We start from the raw sequence: 20,549 nt of genomic DNA, 5'->3' as shown, positions 1-20,549 counted from the left end.
CTTAAGCACTATGCCACCAGAGCTCCTTTATGATCACACACTGGGTCTATAAATATGAACAAGACATGGTCTCTAATTCTTCCCTCATGGTGTTCTCGGGCTAGAAGGAAAAGCATTATAAATACTTTTTACTGAGAACTGACAGTGGCTTTACATGTATTATGTCTAATTTTCACATAATGCTATAAGGTAGGTTGTTGTTGTTATGTGCCGTTGAGTCGGCCCCGACTCATAGTGACACCTCCTTGAGTTTCTGAGGCAGTATCACTACAGAAGTAGGATTGCCCAACCTTCCTTCTGAGGAGTGGCTGGTGGGTTTGAACTGCCAGCCTTCTGGTTAGCAGTCAAGTGCTTTAGTCATTATGCTACCAGAGCTCCTATAAGGTAGGTATCATCCCCATTTTATAAGTGCATTTGCCAGACTTTCAGTTGCAAGAGACAGAAACCCATTTCAAAACAGTTTAATTCATTGACAAGCCAGGGGTAACTGGTTCAGTCATGCATGGAAAGATATCAGCAGAATTTACAATGAACGAAAAAAAGTAGCTTCTGAGGCTGTTTATGTACAACCAACCAAACACCTCAGGGGATTTAGTTGCTTGATTTGGAGGTTTATGGTCATGATTTCATGGGACATCCCAATTAATTGGCCTAATAACATGTTCAGTGCTTTTATTCTACCTTGATTTTTGCGTAGTGCCTGGGGTCTTAAAAGCTTGTAAGTAGCCATGTAGGGCACAGCAACTGGTCTCTATTCACCTAGAGCAACAGAGGAAGAAGGAGAGTAAGAATAAGAGAAAGAAAGGGAACATGTAAAGTTGATTCCATGAAAAAGCAACTACCTTCTTTACCATGAAACCAGAACTGTATAGTGCCTGGTTACCATTACTGAACATTTTGATTACGAATTCTAATCAAAAGGGGGAAAATGCAGAACAGAGTTTAAAATTTTTATGGAGCCCAGGTTTTCTGGAGTCATGGAGGTTGGAAGAACCCCTGAAACTATTGTCTGTAGATAACATTTACATCTTAAATAAAAAATATCCCCTAAAGTCTTCTTAAAACCAAATAGTTTAGTTTAACTTAACTTTACCTTAACTACCTTGAGCATTGTGCTCTTTTAAAACCCAGCTGTACAGGATCAAATTGACAACAGAAATTTGATAGATTAGTTAGGAAACTTAGTGGGCAGTCAGTTTATGTTAAAGAGGAAGGAACAACTCAGAATGGTTGCACAATATGGAGAATGTAATCAATGTCACTGAATTGCGCATGTAGAAATTGTTGAATTTGTGTGTGTTCTGCTGTGTATAATCTCAATAGCAAAAATAAAATAAATTATTTTAAAAAATTAAAATGTTATCAGCAGAACTAGATTGGCTCTGCTTTGACCTCATCTTCAGGCAGGCTTTTTTAAGGCTGTCAGCAACAGCCACCAGTAGCTGTAGGTGAACATTCCAGCAGCTCCACAACACCAGGGGCAAAGAAGATCTACTTCCCATTAGTTCTGGTAGAAGTCCTGGGGGAGTCCTCATAGGCCCAGCTTCATCACATGTTCAACCTTGAGCCAATCACTGGGGCCAGGTGATGAAGTGTTCTGATTGGTTGGATCTACCATGAGGGTGAGAAAGGGTAGTCATCTCCATCCAGAGCTAGAATAGGTTCTGGTTCTGTTACCAGAAGGAGAACAAGTAACAGACTTCTGTCCCCAGAAGTGGAGAGGGAAACCAAGGAAAAAAATCACTCAAGGTCATGTACTAAAAAGTGGCAAAGCCTGAATCTCCATGCACACACTCCCTCCCATTCTGGTTTCCTGCCTCCTCTTATTCTAACCAATGCTGGGAGTGAGGAGGATAGTGGTAGATCAGGACAGAATATAACATTGTCCCAGACCCCAGCTTTTGTTGCATTTATCATGGTAAAAAACTATATATATATATGTGTGTGTGTGTGTGTGTGTGTGTGTATCCTACACTGAATCGCTTTCTCAAAAGATAGTGAACACATCATCCCTGAAGGTATTCAAGTATAGGCTTGAAGTCAGGGTGTTGATGGGAGCCATAAATGTGAGGTTCAACTTTGAATTGGCATCACACGATTCCCAGGATAATTTTCAAAGCCAAGATATTAGGATCTTATACATTGGTGTTCTTGGGTATGAGCAGAATGCAGTCAGGGTTGGTGGTGCCCTGAAGTGGGCACGCTCTGAGACCACTGAAGGCAGAGCCAGCCAGGTAGGTGAGTGGGGCTGACAACTGCTTCTCTCTGCAGCACACATACCTGGCATCTGCTTCTCTCTGCAGCTCACATATATATATATATGTATGTATGTGTGTGTGTATATATATATATATATATATATATACACACACACACACACACATACATATATACATATATATAACAAAACACTTGTCATTCTAACGATTTTTACATGCACAATTCAGTGACAGTAATTATGTTCATCACCATTATCAGTTTTTGAATTCCCACAGTTTTTGTTTTTTATCACAGCATGAGACAGAGGAACTGGGCACTTTGGGGCCTAGATTCTCATTCAGGTTCTGCTAACAGATGTTTGACCTGTAGAGAACCAATGTGCAGAGGCTTGATTTCCCCAATACACTGGGGCAAGGGTGGGCTGGTGAGCCCCAACCTTCCTAGTTCTGAGCCCTGTGGTCCTGCATTTTGTCCCCTTCAGGAGGCTTCACTGCACCCGCAACTATATCCACATGCATCTGTTTGTGTCCTTCATTCTGCGTGCCATCTCCAACTTCATCAAGGATGCTGTGCTCTTCTCCTCGGATGATGTCACCTACTGTGATGCCCACAGGGTAATATGTCTGGCTGCTCCAGTACACAGCCAGGCCTACCTGTCTTCCCCAGCCTAACTTTGCAGAGGATTGTGCCCCGATTGTCCTTCCTCCAGGGCCCTAGTGAAGTTGTCCTTAGTGCCTAGGGTAAAGGGGTCAGCACTGGGACTGAGCCAGGAGGTTCAGGAAGATTCCCATAGTCCCACGGCGTCATCTGGTCATCTACAAGGACAGTTTTTTGGGAAGCCCGTGGATCCAGTCTCTCAACTCATTTCCAAAAGTGGATTAGACACTCTGGAATTAGTCACATAAGCAAGGCTCCCCCTTTCCCTATTCCTGCCAGGTCTTGGCCAAGAATAGAAAGGATTGGGCTTATTTGTAGAAAGAAAATGTGATCATATGCTGATATGTCTGGGTACATATGTCTGCACTAAAATAATTGTGTGTCATTAATTCTAACACTCTCTTTCCTTCCAAATCTCAGATGACTCTTAAATTATCATCTATGTGTCATTTGGGAACCTCTTTTGCTTCAAATAGCACAAAACTATATGTACATCAGTGGCTTAATCATATGGAAGTTGTTTCACACAAAAAGTACTTTAGAGATGGATAATCCAGGGATGGCACAGTGGCTCCATGATGCCACGAAACACATTCTTTTCTGTTATATAATTCCTTTCTGTTATGTCATCCTTAGTGTAGGCTTTTTATCTTATACTTTATATCACATGGTTGCACAATGGCTGCTGCAGCCCCAGGCCTCATGCCTATATACCAGGCAAGAAGGAGGAGAAAGATCAAAAGGTAAACTTTTTTATTTTCTTTTTGGGAGGCTTCACCTTTTCTTTTGGGACAGGACACTCTCTCAGGGACTCCCATGTATATTTCATTGGCTTGTTGTTGTTGTTGTTATGTGCCATTGAGTTGGACCCGACTCATCACGACCCCTCCTTGGGTTTCCAAGGCAGTATCACTACGGAAGTAGATTGCCCAACCTTCCTTCCAAGAAGTGGCTAGTGGGTTTGAATCGCCAGCTTTCTGGTTAGCAGTCAAGTGCGTTAGGCACTACGCTACCAGAACCACACTTAACTGCAGAGGAAATGAGGAGACTGTGGTGTTTCTTTCTTTTTTTTTTTTTTTTCTTAATTTTGGTCTCCAGAGCAGAGGCAAACAAGGGAGAAGGGATGAGAAATTGAGGTTGGTTTGGCCAATCTAGAATACCTGCAACTTCACACTGTTCATAACTGTAATTCCTTACAAATCTATTAAGTTTGTATTGTCTATAGTTTGTGTGTGTGTGACTGTGTGTGTTTGTGTGTGTGTGTTATTTTTTACTCAGACAGAGAAGTCCCTCAAGGTAGGGCCCATGACTCTCACAGAGCTCTCTAGGATGAAAGAAGAGTACCAGACTCAGAGTCAGGAGACTTAAGTTCTGGCTTTAATTCCTCACTGACCAGCTGTGGACAAATCCAGCAATGCCCACTGAGAAACCTTCGAGATTCAACTAAACATTGAGACTCACAGGCCAACTGTGGGTGATGCCTGGAGTCAAAATACCCAGGGGCATGAGGACAGGAGCCCCCTCTAGACCACAGGCAGCACCAGACTCTTCTTCTGTGCCATGTTCTCACAGCATCTGTGCAGAAGCCCACAGAGCCATTACCGGTGCATCTCTCTCCCCAGTGAAGCTCAGTGTGAGGGAGGAACCCACAGAGGGTGGGTGAGGGAGCTAGCATAGAAGCCTCATGCCCTGCAGAACCAAGATCCCTTGCTGCCATCTTGTAGACATAGCCTCTGGGAATTTTTGCAAGGGACATGCCTGTTACAAGTGTCATTGCATTAGGGAAGTCCAAAGTTATGGCATTAGGTATCTATGGTTCTGCAGTCCAGATGCAGTTTACCAGTTAGGGGCCATTGTTACCATAAGCAATCTTGCCTCCTAATATGGTTGGCATGCTCATTCTTCATCTATTTCCAGGGAAAATGGGCTGAGAAAGGATTTTGTTAATCTTTTGCTCAGAAGTTCCTTCCCCTCTCTAGGCTTCAGCTTCCTCATCTAAAAAAATAAGGGGGTTGGGCAGTATATGACACAGTTCTGCAATTGAAGGAGTATCTTCCTCCTCCTTACTTGGCAGCCAGTTCCAGGATTTGAATCCAACTTCTGCTCCTGCTATGGCCCATTGACCACCTTGATAAGCCCACTGGCCTGTGGACTTCCCCCTGAGGCTCTTCCTATGGCCTGTCCCCTGCCCCTACTGCACCTTATTGCTTCATTCAGCGGTTGACCACCAGAAAATGCCTACAGTCATCTGTCTTGAAGCTTACCTGGTTTGAAGCTTACCTGCCTCTCTCTGTACAGGTGGGCTGCAAGCTTGTCATGGTCTTCTTCCAGTACTGCATCGTGGCAAATTACACCTGGTTGCTAGTAGAAGGCCTCTACCTCCACACACTCCTGGTTATCTCCTTCTTCTCTGAGAGGAAGTGCCTCCAGGGATTTGTTGCCCTTGGATGGGGTAAGTTTCTGCATGGTTATAGTGGCTGTGTGATAAGTGGGAAAGAGCACTGAGTCAGGGGTCAGAGGCTCTGGTTTCTAGTCCAACTCCACACTTAACTAACCTGTATGAACTTAGATAAGTCACTTGGCATTTAACCCTCTGACCTCAGTTTCTTGATCTGTCAAATGGAAAATAATAGCTGAAATTTAGCCCCAATATCTGGTACCCAAAACTTTTTGCAATTTGGGATTACTCAATAGTTGTTGAATCATCTTCCTGAGATGTTTCACTCATATGACTTCTTTCTTGCTGCCGTTCCCTATGAGTTAAGATGCTTTTGAGGGATGATATCAAAAAATCTGGCTTAGATTGGCTTTAAACATAGCCAAAGTTAACTGGCTCAGATAAATGAAAAAGTTCAAGGATCACCAGCTTCAGATTGAGACTCAATCCCACAACTCAACAATGTTTCTTTTTGTCTTTCTACTTTCCTTCTGTGACTCAGCTTTATTGGTAGGCTGGTTCTCCCAACATAACAGCCAACGGCTTCTTGTTGTATCAGTGTTAAGAAGAAAGACTGTGTCCCATAACCCTCCCAGGAATTATTCTGAGGTTCAGTATGCTTGGACCATCTCCAGTCTTATATACACCTTTGAACCAATAAGAGGGTCCTGTTGTTGTTATAAGCCGTCGAGTCGGCCCCAACTCATAGCGACCCCTCCTTGGGTTTCCGAGGCAGTTATCACTACGGAAGTAGGATTGCCCAACCTTCCTTCCGAGGAGTGGCTGGTGGGTTTGAACCGCCAGCCTTCTGGTTAGCAGTCAAGTGCCTTAGGCACTATGCTACCAGAGCTCCTAAGAGGGTCCTAGAAGAAGTCAATTCACTGATGGAATAAGCTACTCTGACTACATGACTTCCAAAGGAAATCCAGGATTCAATTTCAGGGGGACGGAGGAGGGAGTGGTGGCAGGACAACCAACTGCAGACTTCCATCACATCTCTACCTAACAAACACACTACCCTTTCCTTTCTGGTTGATGAAGATGATAACAGCTCCAGTTTCTTGAGCACTTACCATGTACCAGGCACTGCTGGGCTCAACACTTGAACACGTATCATTTAATCATCACAGCAACCCCAAAGTCTCCTGTAGGATCCTTGGCTCAGAGATGTGATGTAACATGCCCCATTCTCACTGAAGACAGGGGTAGATACAGGATTCAAAGCAAGCCCTGTTGGTTTCCAAAGCCCCTTAACTCATCTTACTGTTAACATCCATTCATCCATCCATCCATCCATCCGTTTATCTACCCACTCATCCATCCACCCATCCACCTATCCATCCACCAATCCATTGTTAATTTGATAAACATATATGAGTTATTGGCAGAGTTATAGGCAGAGAGCCAGGTTCCTGGGAGTGACAGACTTAGCAGTCATGTGTACCAACCATTAGTGTCATTGGTTTCTCCTTGGTGCCCTAAGTAAACAGTACACAAGCAGGGATGCCTTGCACTGCCTTTTTGGCTCCAGGGAGCCTTGTAAGGGTGTGTGGCTCTCCACAAAAGCCAGCAGCCCCAGAGCACCGGGGAGCAAAAGGGTGCTTTAGCAGCTTGTTCTGCCAAAAAAAGCACCCAGCGTAGAGTCTGACTGACTGGGCTTTGAACTCCAGATCTCCCAGGATTTAGCTCTATGAACACGGACAATTTCCTCATCTAAAATAGTAGGATCATAATTCATTCAACATTCTTTGAGCAGTTTTTTTTTTGTGCTAAGAAGAACATAAAAAGATTATTGTTGTTTGTCATCAAGTCGGACCTGACTCATAGTGACCCCTCCTTGGGTTACCGAGGCGGTATCACTAGGGAAGCAGATTGCCCAATCTTCCTTGTGACAAGTGGCTGGTGGGCTTGAACCATCAGCCTTGTGGTTAGCAGTCAAGTGCCTTAGGCACTACGCTACCAGAATTCCAGCATTAAAGGAGCTTATAGTTTAGTAGGGAGACAAAATCACAGAGTCTATTTTCATCCATTTTACTGGCAATTGGTGGCCATTTCATCTGGAAACCCACATTCTTCACTTCTTGGAAAATGTCCTTGTATCATCTGTTTGGTAATTTCCTTCCGTCTGTTTTTTTATGCTCATTCTTTCTGAAGCTCCTGTTAGTCAAAGGTGAACCTCCCCGAAACATCTCATTTTCTAATTTCCTTTCTCCTACTTTTCAATGTCTTTTTGTTCTGCTTTCTGGCAGACTCCTAATTTTTATCTTCCAGCCCATCTATTGGATATTTTAAATTTCCTTATCATTTTTCATTTTCTAAGTCCTCCTTGTTTTCTGAATGCTTTCTGTTCACTGCATCCTGTTTGTGTTTTGTAGATGCCATCTTCTCTCTTATCTCTCTGATAATACTCCTCAGAGTTATTTTGTTCCAGTTTCCTTCTGATCCCTGGATTGTCTGTTTCCTCTGAGTTGCTTTACTCTGATGGTTTTGGTCTTTCTTTTTTATGTCTTCAGCTTTCTTTATATGTCAGGTGACCTTGGCTTTCTGTCATACTGAAGAATGAGTCACCTCAGAGCTAACTGAAAGCCATGGCCTGTGGGTGTGCTTGTTTCTCCAGGGAGATTGGGCAGGAAGTAGCCACTATACTGGGTGGATCTCCAGCATTTCTATGTATAGTCTGAGGCTATTCAGTTTCTCCACAAAAGAGTCCCTGATCTCCTGCCTAGAATGAAGGGTGGAGATGTAGGGAATGTGGTGAGGGGGAAGGGTGGCAAGAGGAGGGGGTGAAAGTTCATAAACCTGGCTGCTAGAGCTCTGACAGCAGAGAAGCCTAGGAGGCCAGGGCTCAGTGTTCAGACAAGCATGGGCAGAAATAGAATGTAAGGCACATATATAGTTTAAAATTTTCTAATAGCCACAGTAAGCACAGTTAAAAAAAAAAAAAAAAAAGTAAATTTAATTTCAGTAATTATATTTCAATTAACCAAATATATCCAAAATATTACCATTTTAACATTTAAGTACTATACCAGTACCAGGACAGTACCAATAGCCATCAAGCAAACTCCGACTCATGTCAACCCCATGTGTGTCAGAGTAGAGCTGTGCTCCTATGGGTTTTCAATGGCTAGTATTTCAGAATATTTCAGGGCTTTCTTCTGAGGTGCCTCTGCATAGACTCGAACTGTTAAACTGTCAGTTAGCAGTTGAACACATTAACCATTTATACCACCCAGGGACCCCTTGTAACTAATATAAAATTTATTAATGACATATTTTACAATCTTTTACACCTTGGAAGGAAGGTTGGGCAATCTACTTCCATAGTGATACTGCCTCAGAAACCCAAGGAGGGGTCGCTATGGGTTGGGTCTGACTCCAAGGCACATAACAACAACAACATTCATCCTAAACTTGGGAAAAAAAAAAAAAAAAATTCACAGCCACTGAGTTGAATCTGACTCATAGTGACCCCCATTGGGTTTCCAAGACAGTAAATCTTTTTGCAAGTAGATTGCTCCATCTTCCTTCTGCTGAGCAGCTGAGGGTTTGAACTGCCAACCTTCTCGTTAGCTATCAAATGCCTTAGCCACTGTGCCTATTTATTTATTTATTTATTTTTGTTGTTGAGAATATACACAGCGAAAACATACACCTATTCAAAAACATACACCTATTCAAAAACATACACCTATTCAAATTTCTACATCTGTGTGTTCAATTCAGTGACATTGATTAGGTTGTTCAAGCTGTGCAACCATTCTCACCCGCCTTTTCTGAGTTGTTCCTCTCCCATTAACGTAAATTAACTGCTTCCTAAGCTTCCCACCTAATCTTTCGAGTTGCTATTGTCAATTTGATCCCATATAGCTAAATCTAGGTAGACATTTTTTACTAATCAATGTAAACTATTGCTTGGTATTAAGAAGACTTCAGGGTATATTTTTGGTTTAAAGTTCAGGGCATTAGTTCAGGGGTTCATTCAGCTTCTATGGCTCCAGAAAATTTGGATTCCATGAGCATTTGAGATTCTATTCTGCATTTCCCCTTTTTTTAATTAGATTCTTCTTTAGAATCTTTGATCAAAATGTTTAGTAATGGCATCCAGGCACCATCAAATTCATCTGGTCTCATGGCAAAGGAGGCAGTTGTTCATGGAGGCAATTAGCCACACATTCCATTTCCTCCTATTCCTGACTCTCCTACCTGGGTAAGAGAGACCAATTGTTGTGCCTTGGATGGTTGTTTGCAATCTTTTAAGACTGTAGACACTACACAGTGAACTAAGAGGTAGAACAGAAGCACTAAACACATTATTAGGTCAATTAACTGGGATGCTCCCTAAAACCATGACCGTAAACCTTCAAACCAAGGAACCAAATCCTATGTGATGTTTAGTTGTACATAAGCAGCCTCAGCAGCTAGTTTATTTTTCCTGTCATTGTTGTAAATATGTCTGTCAAAAATTTTTTGCCAATTCTACTTTTTACAGATGTACAACCTATTGACAGCAGTTACTACTGTGCAACCCTACCCTTAATCAATGTGATTTTTCCATCACTGTAAACCAAAACTCAGTACTCCATAAGCAATACCCCTGCCTCCACCCCCATTCCCCTCAGGCTCCAGTAACCACTAATAAACTTAGATCTCTATACATTTGCCTGTTCTTGTCTTTTTATATAAGTGAGTTCATACAATATTTGTTCTTTTGCAATTGACGTATTTTACTCAGCATGTCTTCAAGCTCCATCTTCATTGCAACATATATCAAGATTTCATTTCTCTTGCTAGCTGAGTAATATTCCATTGTGTTTATATATCACATTTTGTTTATCTAGTCATCTGTTGGTAGTAGGCATGTCAGTTGTTTCCAAAAACCGAAAAACCAAACCTGTTGCTGTTGAGTCTACTCTGACACATAGGATCCTATAGGACAGAGTAGAGCTGTCTCTCATAGGCTTTCCAAGGCTGAATTCTTTACAGAAGCAGACTGCTATATCTTTCTCCCATGAAGTAGCTGGTAGGTTCAAACCATTGAACTTTCAGTTAGCAAACAAACACTTAACCACAGTACCACCATAGGTTGTTTCTACCTTATGGCTATTGTGAATAGTACTGTAATAAACATTGGTGTTCAATGATCAATTTGAGTCTCTTTCAAGTCTTTTGGGTATATACCTAAGTGTGGAATTGCTGAGTCATATGTAGGCCATTGCTCAAGTGCAGGAACTGGAAATGAAGATTTGGCTAAATGCAGGATCCAAAATGTGCCAAAAAGCTAGAGGCCTTTTCCAAAGCTTCTCCATAGTACTGGAAGCAGGGCACACCCTGATGGTAATTCCCTTTCAACTACTTAGCTGCTCACAGCAGATTCCACCATGAAGGTGATTACAGTCTCATCATGGGGAACAACTACATCCAACTGCCAAGACTCAACCAAAACCCAGCCGAGCTGACACACAACCTTGACTACCACACTTGTCTTTTTGTTATTAAGTTATTGAAGTTCCATGTATATACACACATGTTATTTGATTTTTATCAGATATATGGAAGGTTGGGCAATCTACTTCCAGAGTGATACTGCCTTGGAATCCCAAGGAGGGTCGCTATGAGTCAGGGGTGACTCAATGGCACATAACAACAACAACAATGGTTTCTGAAGATGTTTTCCCAGTCAGCAGTTTGTCTTTTCTTTTTTTTTTTTTTTGGTAAAGACTTTTGAGAAATAAATTTTTTTTATTTTTATGAGATATCATTTATCTCTTGCTATTTGTGCTTTTGTTATTATATTAGATATTCCACTGTTAAAAGCTAGGCCTGACAGCATTGCCCCCTGCATTTTCTTCTAAGAATTTTATAGTCTTAGTTTTCACATTTAAGTCCTTAATCCATTTTGAATTTGTTTTTGTGTATGGTACGAGCAAGGATTCTGTTTCATTTTTCTGCATGTGGAAATCCAATTTCCTCAGGACCATTTATTGAAGAGAATTTTCTTTCCCCATAAAATAAATTTAGTACCTTATCAAAAATCAGTTGGCCATAGGTGTGTGGGTTTATTTCTGGACTCTCAATTCTATTTTGTACTAGTACCAGGCTGTTTTGATTACTGTAGCTGTATCGTATGTTTGTAAACCAAGAACTGTGAGTCCCCCTATTTTGTTGTTCTCTTTCAACATTGGTTTAGCTATTTGGGGCCTCCTGTAATTCCATAAAGGAGCTCTGGTGGTGCTAAGGCATTTGACTGCTAACCAGAAGGTTAGTGGTTCAAACCCACCAGCCACTCTGCAGAAGAAAGACTGGGCAATGTACTTCTGTAAAGATTTACTGCCTCAGAAACCCAAAGGGGGTCACTGTGAGTCAGAATAAACTTGATGGCAGTGAGTTTCATTTTTCTGATCATTCCATATAAAGTTGAAGACTGGTGTTTCCATTTCAGTAAAGAAGGCTATTGGAATTTTGATCAACATTGTGCTCAATCTATGGATTGCTTTGGATAGTATTGACGTCTTAACAGTATCAAGTCTTCCAATCCATAAACATGGAATAATTTCCATTTATTTAAGTCTTCTTCTATCCCTTTCAGCAGAGTTTTATAATTTTCTTAAGTCCTTCACATCCCTAGTCATATTTATTTTTGGATATTTTATTCTCTTGTTGTTGTTATGTGCTGTTGAGGCAGACTCAACTCATAGCAACCACTCCTTGGGTTTCCAAGGCAGTATCATTATGGAAGTAGATTGCCCAACCTTCCTTCCGAGGAGTGGCTTGGATACAAAAAACAAACAAACAAACAAACCCACTGCTGTCCAGTGGGATGCAACTCATAACGATCCTTCCTGGGGTTTCTGAGGCAGTATCACCATGGAAGTAGATTGCCCAACTTTGCTTCTGAGGAGTGGCTGGTGGGTTGGAACCGCCAGCCTTCTGATCAGCAGTCAAATGCCTTAGGCTCTACACCACCAGAACTCTCATTCTCTTAGATACTCTTTTAAATCAAGTTGTTCCCTAATTTCTCTTTCAGATTTTTCATTGCTAGCGTACTGGGCAATCTACTTCTGTAGTGATAGTGCCTCGGAAACCCAAGGAGGGGTCGCTATGAGTCGGGTCCTACTCGACGGCACATAACAACAACAGCAACAACAGTGTATAGAAACCCAACTGATTTTTTTTGTGTTGGCTTTGTTCATATTAAGTCTTTGAAATTTGGAATGTATCTTGAACCTACAGCCCAACTCTTTTGGACCAACCACATTTTAAGTTCTCACTAGCCACATATGAGTGGCTACCGTACTGGACAGACATAGACCATCACTTCATTCTAGGGGTTTAGTATCCCATTGGCATTCTGCCGGCCCAGAGCCCTGGTTCTCCTTGGTTCGGGTGGGTTGCACATCTGACTATTTGGCCATGGCAGGGTAGTGGTGGCCACCTAGGGTGGTTCTCTATTTCTTATCCAGACTTCCAAACAACCTCTCCCACCAACTCCAACCTCTCTCCTGCCTCACTCAAGTAATCTCCCAGCAGAAGTTCTTTCACAGCACTTCCTTTTTGCCTTTCTCTGCTCTGCAAAACCAATTATCCCCTCCAGCAGCTTTCCACATTACTAAAATGTGTTTGACCTATCTCATCACTATTCTCTCCTTTCCCATTCTTTGTGCATATGGGTTTAGACCATTTCCTTCTTCTTCTTCTTCTTTTTTTTTTAACTGTTATTTTAGACAAGATTCAGGGAGAAATTGAGATAAATGTGTAAGTTCAATTTGCCGTGTTTAACCAGAAGTCAGGAAATGTTCTGTATTTTATATTTAAAAATATGTGCTTTTTATTCTCTAGTCAATAATATATTTTTGTTTAAAAATGACAATGATAGTTTAAATTACCAATTATATGGCCAAGCATTTTTCAAACCAAGATTTGAATAAAACCAATGCTTCTCACCTGGTTTTGTGCCATCAACAAACATGTTAGAGAAGAAGGTTCCACCAACTGTTTCAACAGGCTTCAGGAGCCTCCTCAGGGGTTTCCATGTCCCCTTCCTTTGCAGAGATCCACTGGGGTCTGGCCCAGCCTTCCAAGAGATCTCTACCCCCAAGTGGCCTTCAGGATAAGTCGGATCCAGGATCAGTTTCCAGGACATCCCTGTACCCTTAAAGAATATGCCTGTCCAATCTATACATTCACTGCAATCCCAGTCCTGATCCTATCAACATTCTTTAAGGATATGGGGGAAAAATCACTAATTTTATATGGAAAGGAAAGAGACCTAGGATAAGCAAAGCACTATTGAAGAAGAACAAAGTAGGAGGTCTCACACTCTTGGATCTCAAAACTACTACACAACCACAGTAGTCAAAACAGCCTGGTATTGATACAATGACAGACACATAGACCAGTGGAATAGAATTGAGAACCCAGAAATAGATCCATTGACCTGTGGTCAGCTGATTTTTGACAAAGGGCTGAAATCCATTAAATGGGGAAGAGATTGTCTCTTTAACAAATGGTGCTGGCAAAACTGGATATCCACTTGCAGAAAAATGAAACAAGATCCATACCTCACATCATACACAAAAACTAACTCCAGATGGATAAAAAACTTAGATGTGAAACCCAAAACTATAAAGTTTCTCAAGGAAAAAAATCAGGGCAAATTTAGGGGCCCTAATTTATAGAAGGGAGCTCTGGTGACGTAGTGCCTAAGTCATTTGACTGCTAACCAGAAGGCTGGCAGTTCAAACCCACCAGCCACTCCTTGGAAGGAAGGTTGGGCAATCTATTTCCGTAGTGATACTGCCTCGGAAACCCAAGGAGGGGTCAACTTGATGGCAGTGGGTGGGTTTTAATTTATGGAAGACTGGGCAATCTAATTCTGTAAATATTTATTGCCTTGGAAACCCAAAGGGGGTCACCATGAGTCAGAATCAATTCAATGGCAATGAGTTTGGTTTTTGGTTTAATTTATGGCATAAATACTATCAAACATCACCTAAAAGGCACAAACACCAGAAGATAAATTTGATGATTGGGAACTTCTAAAAATTAAATTTTTATGTGTTTCCAAAGACTCCTCCGAAAGAGTAAAAAGAGAAACTACAGATTTGGAAAAAAATATTTGGCAATGACGTATCTGACAAGGGTCTTATTTCTAAAATTTATAGAAAACTCCAACAACTCAACAACAAAAGACAAACCAATTTAAAAATGGGCAGAAGACATGAATAGACACTTCACCAAAGAGAATATTCAAACAGTCAACAAGCACATAATTAAATGTTCACAATCATTAGCTATTACAGAGATGCAAATCAAAACAACAGTGAGATGCCATCTGGCCCCAGCACTAATAGCAAAGTTCAACAAGACAGAAAATAACAAATACTGATGAGGATGTAGAGAGATTGGGACTCTCATACACTGCTGGTGGAACTGTAAAATGATACAACCACTGTGGAAAGCTGTATGGTGATTCTTAAAAAGTTGGAATTAATGATACCATTTGATCAAGCAATCCTATTTCTAGGTATATATCCTGAAGAAGTGAGAGCCAGGACAAGAACAGATATGTGCACACCCATGTTCATCACAGCACTTTTTACAATAGCAAAAAGATGGAAACAACCTAGGTGCCCATCAACAGAAGAATGGATAACTAAACTGTAGTACACACACACAGTGGAATAACATGCAACAGTAAAGAATAACATAGAATCTGCAAAACACTTTATAACATGGAGGGACTTGGAGGACATTATGCTGAGTGAAATAAGTCAATCACAGAAGAACAAATACAGCATTAGCTCTTTAATGTAAAAAGTCATAGGAAGGTTTATATACAGAAGAAAACTTTCCTTTTTGTTACTAGGAGTGGGAGTTCTGGGGTCGTAGTGCCTAAGGCACTTGACTATCAACCAGAAGGCTAGTGGTTCAAATCCACCAGCCACACCTCGGAAGGAGGGTTGGACAATCTACTTCCATAGTGATACTGCCTAGGAAATCCAAGGAGGGATCACTATAAGTCGGATCTGACTTGATGGCAGTGAGTTTGGAGAGTTTTGAGGGGGATGTGAGGAGAGGGGAAGGAACACTGCAAAAATATAAATAAATAAATAATGATAAAGAATAATGTAGAATCTACAAAACACCACATAACGTGGATGAACCTGGAGGACATAATGTTGAGTGAAATAAGTCAATCACAGAAGGACAAATATAGTATTAGTTCATTATTGTAAAAAGACAAGGAAATGTTTATATATGGAATGAAACTTTCTTTGTTGGTTACCAGGGGTGGGAAAGGAAGGGAGGGAACACTGCTAGTTAGTTAGAAGTATTGATTTGGGTGAAGGGAAGGGCAATGTACCAAATGTGAGTGATCCACACAGTGGCATTGAGGAAGAGCAAGACATAAAGAGGTACATGGGATGTACAGACAACAAAGATTAACCCTTTTGCATATACAGTCCTACATTGTTAGAGATGACAAACAGTGATCTACAGGTGGAGAGACTGGTGGACAGGTTGAATGAAAAGGTATGTCTAGGCAGGGGGTAGTGTGCACATGCCCATGTATAAGGTTAGCAGACAATGCTTCTACATGCGTGTGTGTGTGTGCTGTAAGAATGTCCAAGTGTATAGTGGAGCTGACAAGAGGCAAAGTTGTGGTTGGTTCTTGGCCACAGTCAGCTACCCAGAGGGAGCAAGTAGTTGAATCTGTTGACTCAGGACCATGGTTTCAGGGGACATCAAGCGCAATAGGCATAACATACTACACAAAAACATCGTTCTACATCCTACTTTGGTGAGTAGTGACCAGGATCTTAAAGGCTTGCAAACAGCCATCTAGATGCAACAATGCGTCTTTCCTCATCCAGAGCAAAGAAGGAAGAAAACATGGAAAGATGCATGGAAATAATTAGTCCAAGGGACTGGTGGGCCATGGAATTCTCAGCCTATGTGACCCTGAGACAAGAAGAACTGGATGGTGCCCAGCTACCACTGTTAACTACTCAGAGGGATCAGTGCAGGAGATCCTAGATAGAGTGGGAGAACAATATGGAACAAAATTAAAAAAAAAAAAAGGCCAGGTTTGTTGGTCTGATAGAGAGCCTAGTGACACCCCTGAGACTATGGCCCCTAGCCATCCTTCAGGTCTGGAATTGAACTCACTCCCGGGGCTTCCAGCCAAACAATAGACAGGCATATGGGGTGAACATTTACATCAGGTAGATACACGACTTAGAGCAATTGATCATGGAGAACAGAAGGGCAATTTTGCACAGGAAGACAGCTGGGGGGAGGGAGTACATGGGATGAAAGGAAGTGGGAAGAGAGCTGTTACATTGTGGGAAATTGCAGTCAATGCCATGAGGCAAAATGTGTATGAACTGCTGTATGGGAAATGAATTTGCTCTGTAAACTTTCACCCAAATCACAATAAAAATGTAAAAAAATAAGAATAAGAATAAGAATATGGTTTTCCATTTACACAAGATAGAAAGGAATTTGCATGGAAACCAAATGGTATCTGGTCAGTAGCTAGTTTGGGTGATAACTGATTGTCCTGTTCCTCATAAATGTATTCCTCTACCCTCTACCCCTATTTTCAATCCTCAGGTTCCCCAGCTATCTTTGTTACTTCGTGGGCTATCACCAGGCACTTTCTGGAAGATGTTGGGTAAGCTGTAGAAAGGAGAGGTATTTTTTACATGGTCCAGGATAGATCCTTTTTGGGGGCTCTCCAGGGAAAGCCTGATTCTCATGTTGAGGGCCACAGGAGAATTCCCTAGCATGGCAGGCTGCAGAACACCCAGCATGCCCCAGATCAGGACACACCGGGAGGTTCCAGATGTGCTGAGCACCTTCTGCAGGCCTGTACCCTGCCAGGCCTCCTCTCCTTGCCTGCCCTGCCAGTTCTGTGGTGAGGTCATGTACCTAATAAGATTTAGGACATGCCAGACAGTGTTTCTTAGAGGAGGACACTCAGAAAAGAGCCAGCCCAACCTTGTTTTCCTCCTGGAATCTCCTTCCAGAACCTCTTCCTTCCCTTACGTGTTTCAGTCATGCATGCCAGGCAAAAAGCAGAACAGCAGCATTTTCAACACCACCAGGTGTGGCAGGGATGGGGACAAGCCAGAGATTTCAGTTTTGTTCTCTAAAGTGGGGTGTAGGCATTCTGGGTGGAAGTTAATCCAGGGAGGCCCATTTGGGAGTAAACACATGAACAGAAATCTAGAAAGGCACCAGAGAAGAAGTGAGATGTGAGATAGTGGGGGTCAGCCTTTCATCTAGATAATGCCACAACCAAGCACAAGATTGGATGAGCTATACAAGTGTCTTACTGTCCAAATTCAGCTTACCAACTTGTTTTGTTACAAAATAATTTTTTTTAGTTGGGTAATTTCACTTTTTAAATTTAAATTTCAGCTTCTCTAGAAAAATGGAAAGTTCTATCAACATTTCTCATTTCCTCTTGTGGCAAAAATCAGCTAGAGAAGAGTTGAGGCTGCCTTGGACCAGGCCTATGCTCTCTAATTTGTCAGTTACCTCACACTGATGTCCCAGGTTCTTGAGGTCCTGTGTCAGTCACCCGGCCACATCACTCACTCTCTTGGCAGTTGAGCTTGCCATTGAGCTCCCCAGTGAATTCTGACTATGAGGTGGTAGCTTTGGGGTCTAGGGATCTTCCAGCTCTCAGTTTCTACATATGTCTGCTTCACAGATGCTCCCTGAGCCCTGTGTGGGGATGAGGCTGCATCCATGCCTCCCAGCAGCACCCATAGGCAGCAAGAGAGGGATAGGCTGTGATATGCTGAGCACACCTGCAAGGCTCAGGGTCACAGATGAGGGTCCTTTGTAGGTAGGGTCACCTCAGGGAATATTCCTTTCCTGGTCAACCAAACCCCTGACTGTGCCTGGTTCTCCCTCCCATAGGTGCTGGGACATCAATGCCAATGCATCTGTCTGGTGGGTCATCCGAGGTCCTGTGATCCTCACTATCCTGGTGAGTATGGTTTTCCCCTGACTGGGTCTCCAGAGGCAGAGAGCAAGCAGTGAGTTGGTCCTGGGGCAGATGCTGGGAGATGGGATCAGCATTCTTCCTTTGAGTGTTAGGATGGATAAACTACAGAGCCTCCAGATGCTGGTATATGTGTGTGGGTGTCTGGAAGCTAAAGTATAGTTGGAAGGAGGGGATGTTCTGTCATTGTGTGAGGGGCAGGTAGAAGGCATTATTTTGCAGAACTTGCATTTTCCCATGACCAGTAGGTGAATGTGGTGAGCAGAGCTTCTTGTCCCACAGTGGCTCTGCACTGGCCTGAGATTTACGTTCACTGGTTTAGACATTTGAGTCCTGGTCATTTTTCCAGGTGTCCTCATGCTAAACTGAGAGAGTCCCTGAGCTGGGATTACAGGAAGAGGGGGCAGCTCAGGAAGACTGAGTGCGGTTGTAGTCTTAGGGAGAGATATGGGAGTGACCCTCATGGGTGAGAGCTCAGCAGGTCTTAACTTTGACTACCCTTTAGAATCACTTGGAACAAGGTTAAGAATCACTTAACCTTGACTACCCTTTAGAATCACTTTTCTAAAAAGACCCAGAGATTCCTGACTCTCACTGTTCTGGGTGGTACTGAGGCACTGGTCTTATTTTTAAGTTCCCTATGTGACTCTTTTCTGCAGTCAGGATTGAGAGCTGTGCATCTGAACCTGTGGATATGAATTAAGGCAGACATATCTTGGCTAGGCAAATGCACAGAGACCAAAGTTTATTAGTGGTTTATTAGTTTATCTAGTTTATCAAAGGCTGGTGGAAGGTGGAAAGGGGAGTTATTATTTAAAGGGAAATGAGTTTCTGTTATGGGTGATGCCAAAATTTGGAAATGGATAGTGGTGATAGTTGAACAACATAGTGAACATAATTAATATTATATTCAAGTAAAAAATATTTAAATGGCAAATATTTTGTTATATATATCTTACCAAAATTTTTTAAAAAAGTTTTTAAAAAAAAGATGGGAGGTTGGACAGAGGGACAACTCATGGATGGACTCAACCCTTCAGCTGGAACTAATCTCCATCTGCCAGGCAAAGAGGGACAATGGGCTCTGGAACTCATTTCCTGTGCCCTTCTCAGGCCCCCTGGAAGTGGGAAGTGGCAACCACACCCCTGGGCACATTCAGGACTGGCCCCAGCTCAGACCTGTCCTTTGCACAGGACAGGGGTGCAGATACCTCCTCTCTCACTGGCTGGCAGTGTGAGATCATGAGGTGGGTGGGGAGGAGGGGACATTCTTTTAAAAATAATAGAACTCACTGTAAAAAAAATTGGAAAATATAAACATGGATCAAAAAAAGATGGAATTACCAATAATAGTTCCACCAACTAGATTATACACATTGTCCGTATACTTATCCTTCATATTTTTTAGTACATACTCTTCTTTTTCCAGATACTTAATATAGTTTTGTGTCCTAGTTGATTTTTTACTTAGCAATATATGTGGATTGTCACATGTCATTTGAAATTGTTTGACAAACTAATTTGTTATGGCTGCACAACACTCCTGCAGGGGGATACGCCCTCATTGAGTGGACCCAGTCTCCCTGCTGTGATTCTGACTTTGCCAGCTCAGCTTGGGAGAGCCAGACTGAGGACAATCCACCCATTCCCCATGGCTGCTTTCAAGAACTTTGGTCTCCTAGTGGTGAGAGGTGCTGGGTGGGCACACCTTGTCCAAAATACCTCCCTACCAGCCTGTCACTGGACCTAGAATCCCACTATTTATGACTTAGGCTTGCACGAGGAGCTTGGGTGGCACAGTGCCTAAGGCATTTGACTGCTAAACAGAAAGTTGGCAGTTCAAACCCACCAGCTTCTCCATGGAAGGAAGACAGAGTGATCTATTTCCATAAATATTTAGCACTTTGGAAACCCAATGAGGTCACTATGAGTTAGGATCAACTCTGTGGTGCTGGGGTTGTATTTTGTTTTTTGGGGGCTTCTATAGCTTTCTTCTATTTTGTCTTTGAAGACTCTCTATTAAATATAGTTGTAAGGCAAAAACCAAAATTAACTAAAACTTGAAAAAAACCTTTATTAGTTGACACCATGCAGTGTTTTGTGATTTTTTTTTTTTTTTTTTATTAGTATTTGGGTGAAGATTTACAGAGTAAATTCACTTTTCATACAGCAGCTCACATATACTTTGTCTCATATCATTGACCAAAATTTACA

The 20,549-nt window shown here is 42.1% G+C and overlaps 1 protein-coding gene across 1 annotated transcript in view; it reads left to right on the top strand.

The window, feature by feature from the left end:
* Positions 1-20,549, top strand: part of SCTR (secretin receptor) — a 181,827-nt gene that overhangs the window by 134,944 nt on the left and 26,334 nt on the right. The window contains 4 exon segments of the mRNA XM_007938163.2: positions 2,702-2,834; positions 5,176-5,329; positions 16,934-16,994; positions 18,251-18,320. Coding sequence (XP_007936354.2) covers positions 2,702-2,834; positions 5,176-5,329; positions 16,934-16,994; positions 18,251-18,320 — 418 coding nt within the window.

The sequence above is a fragment of the Orycteropus afer genome, unplaced genomic scaffold (genome assembly GCF_000298275.1).
Source record: "Orycteropus afer afer isolate SDZICR_OR568_19922 unplaced genomic scaffold, OryAfe1.0 scaffold00004, whole genome shotgun sequence".
Taxonomy (NCBI): domain Eukaryota; kingdom Metazoa; phylum Chordata; class Mammalia; order Tubulidentata; family Orycteropodidae; genus Orycteropus; species Orycteropus afer.
The sequence above is the reverse complement of the archived record's forward strand: the minus strand, read 5'-3'. Positions and strand labels throughout refer to the sequence as shown.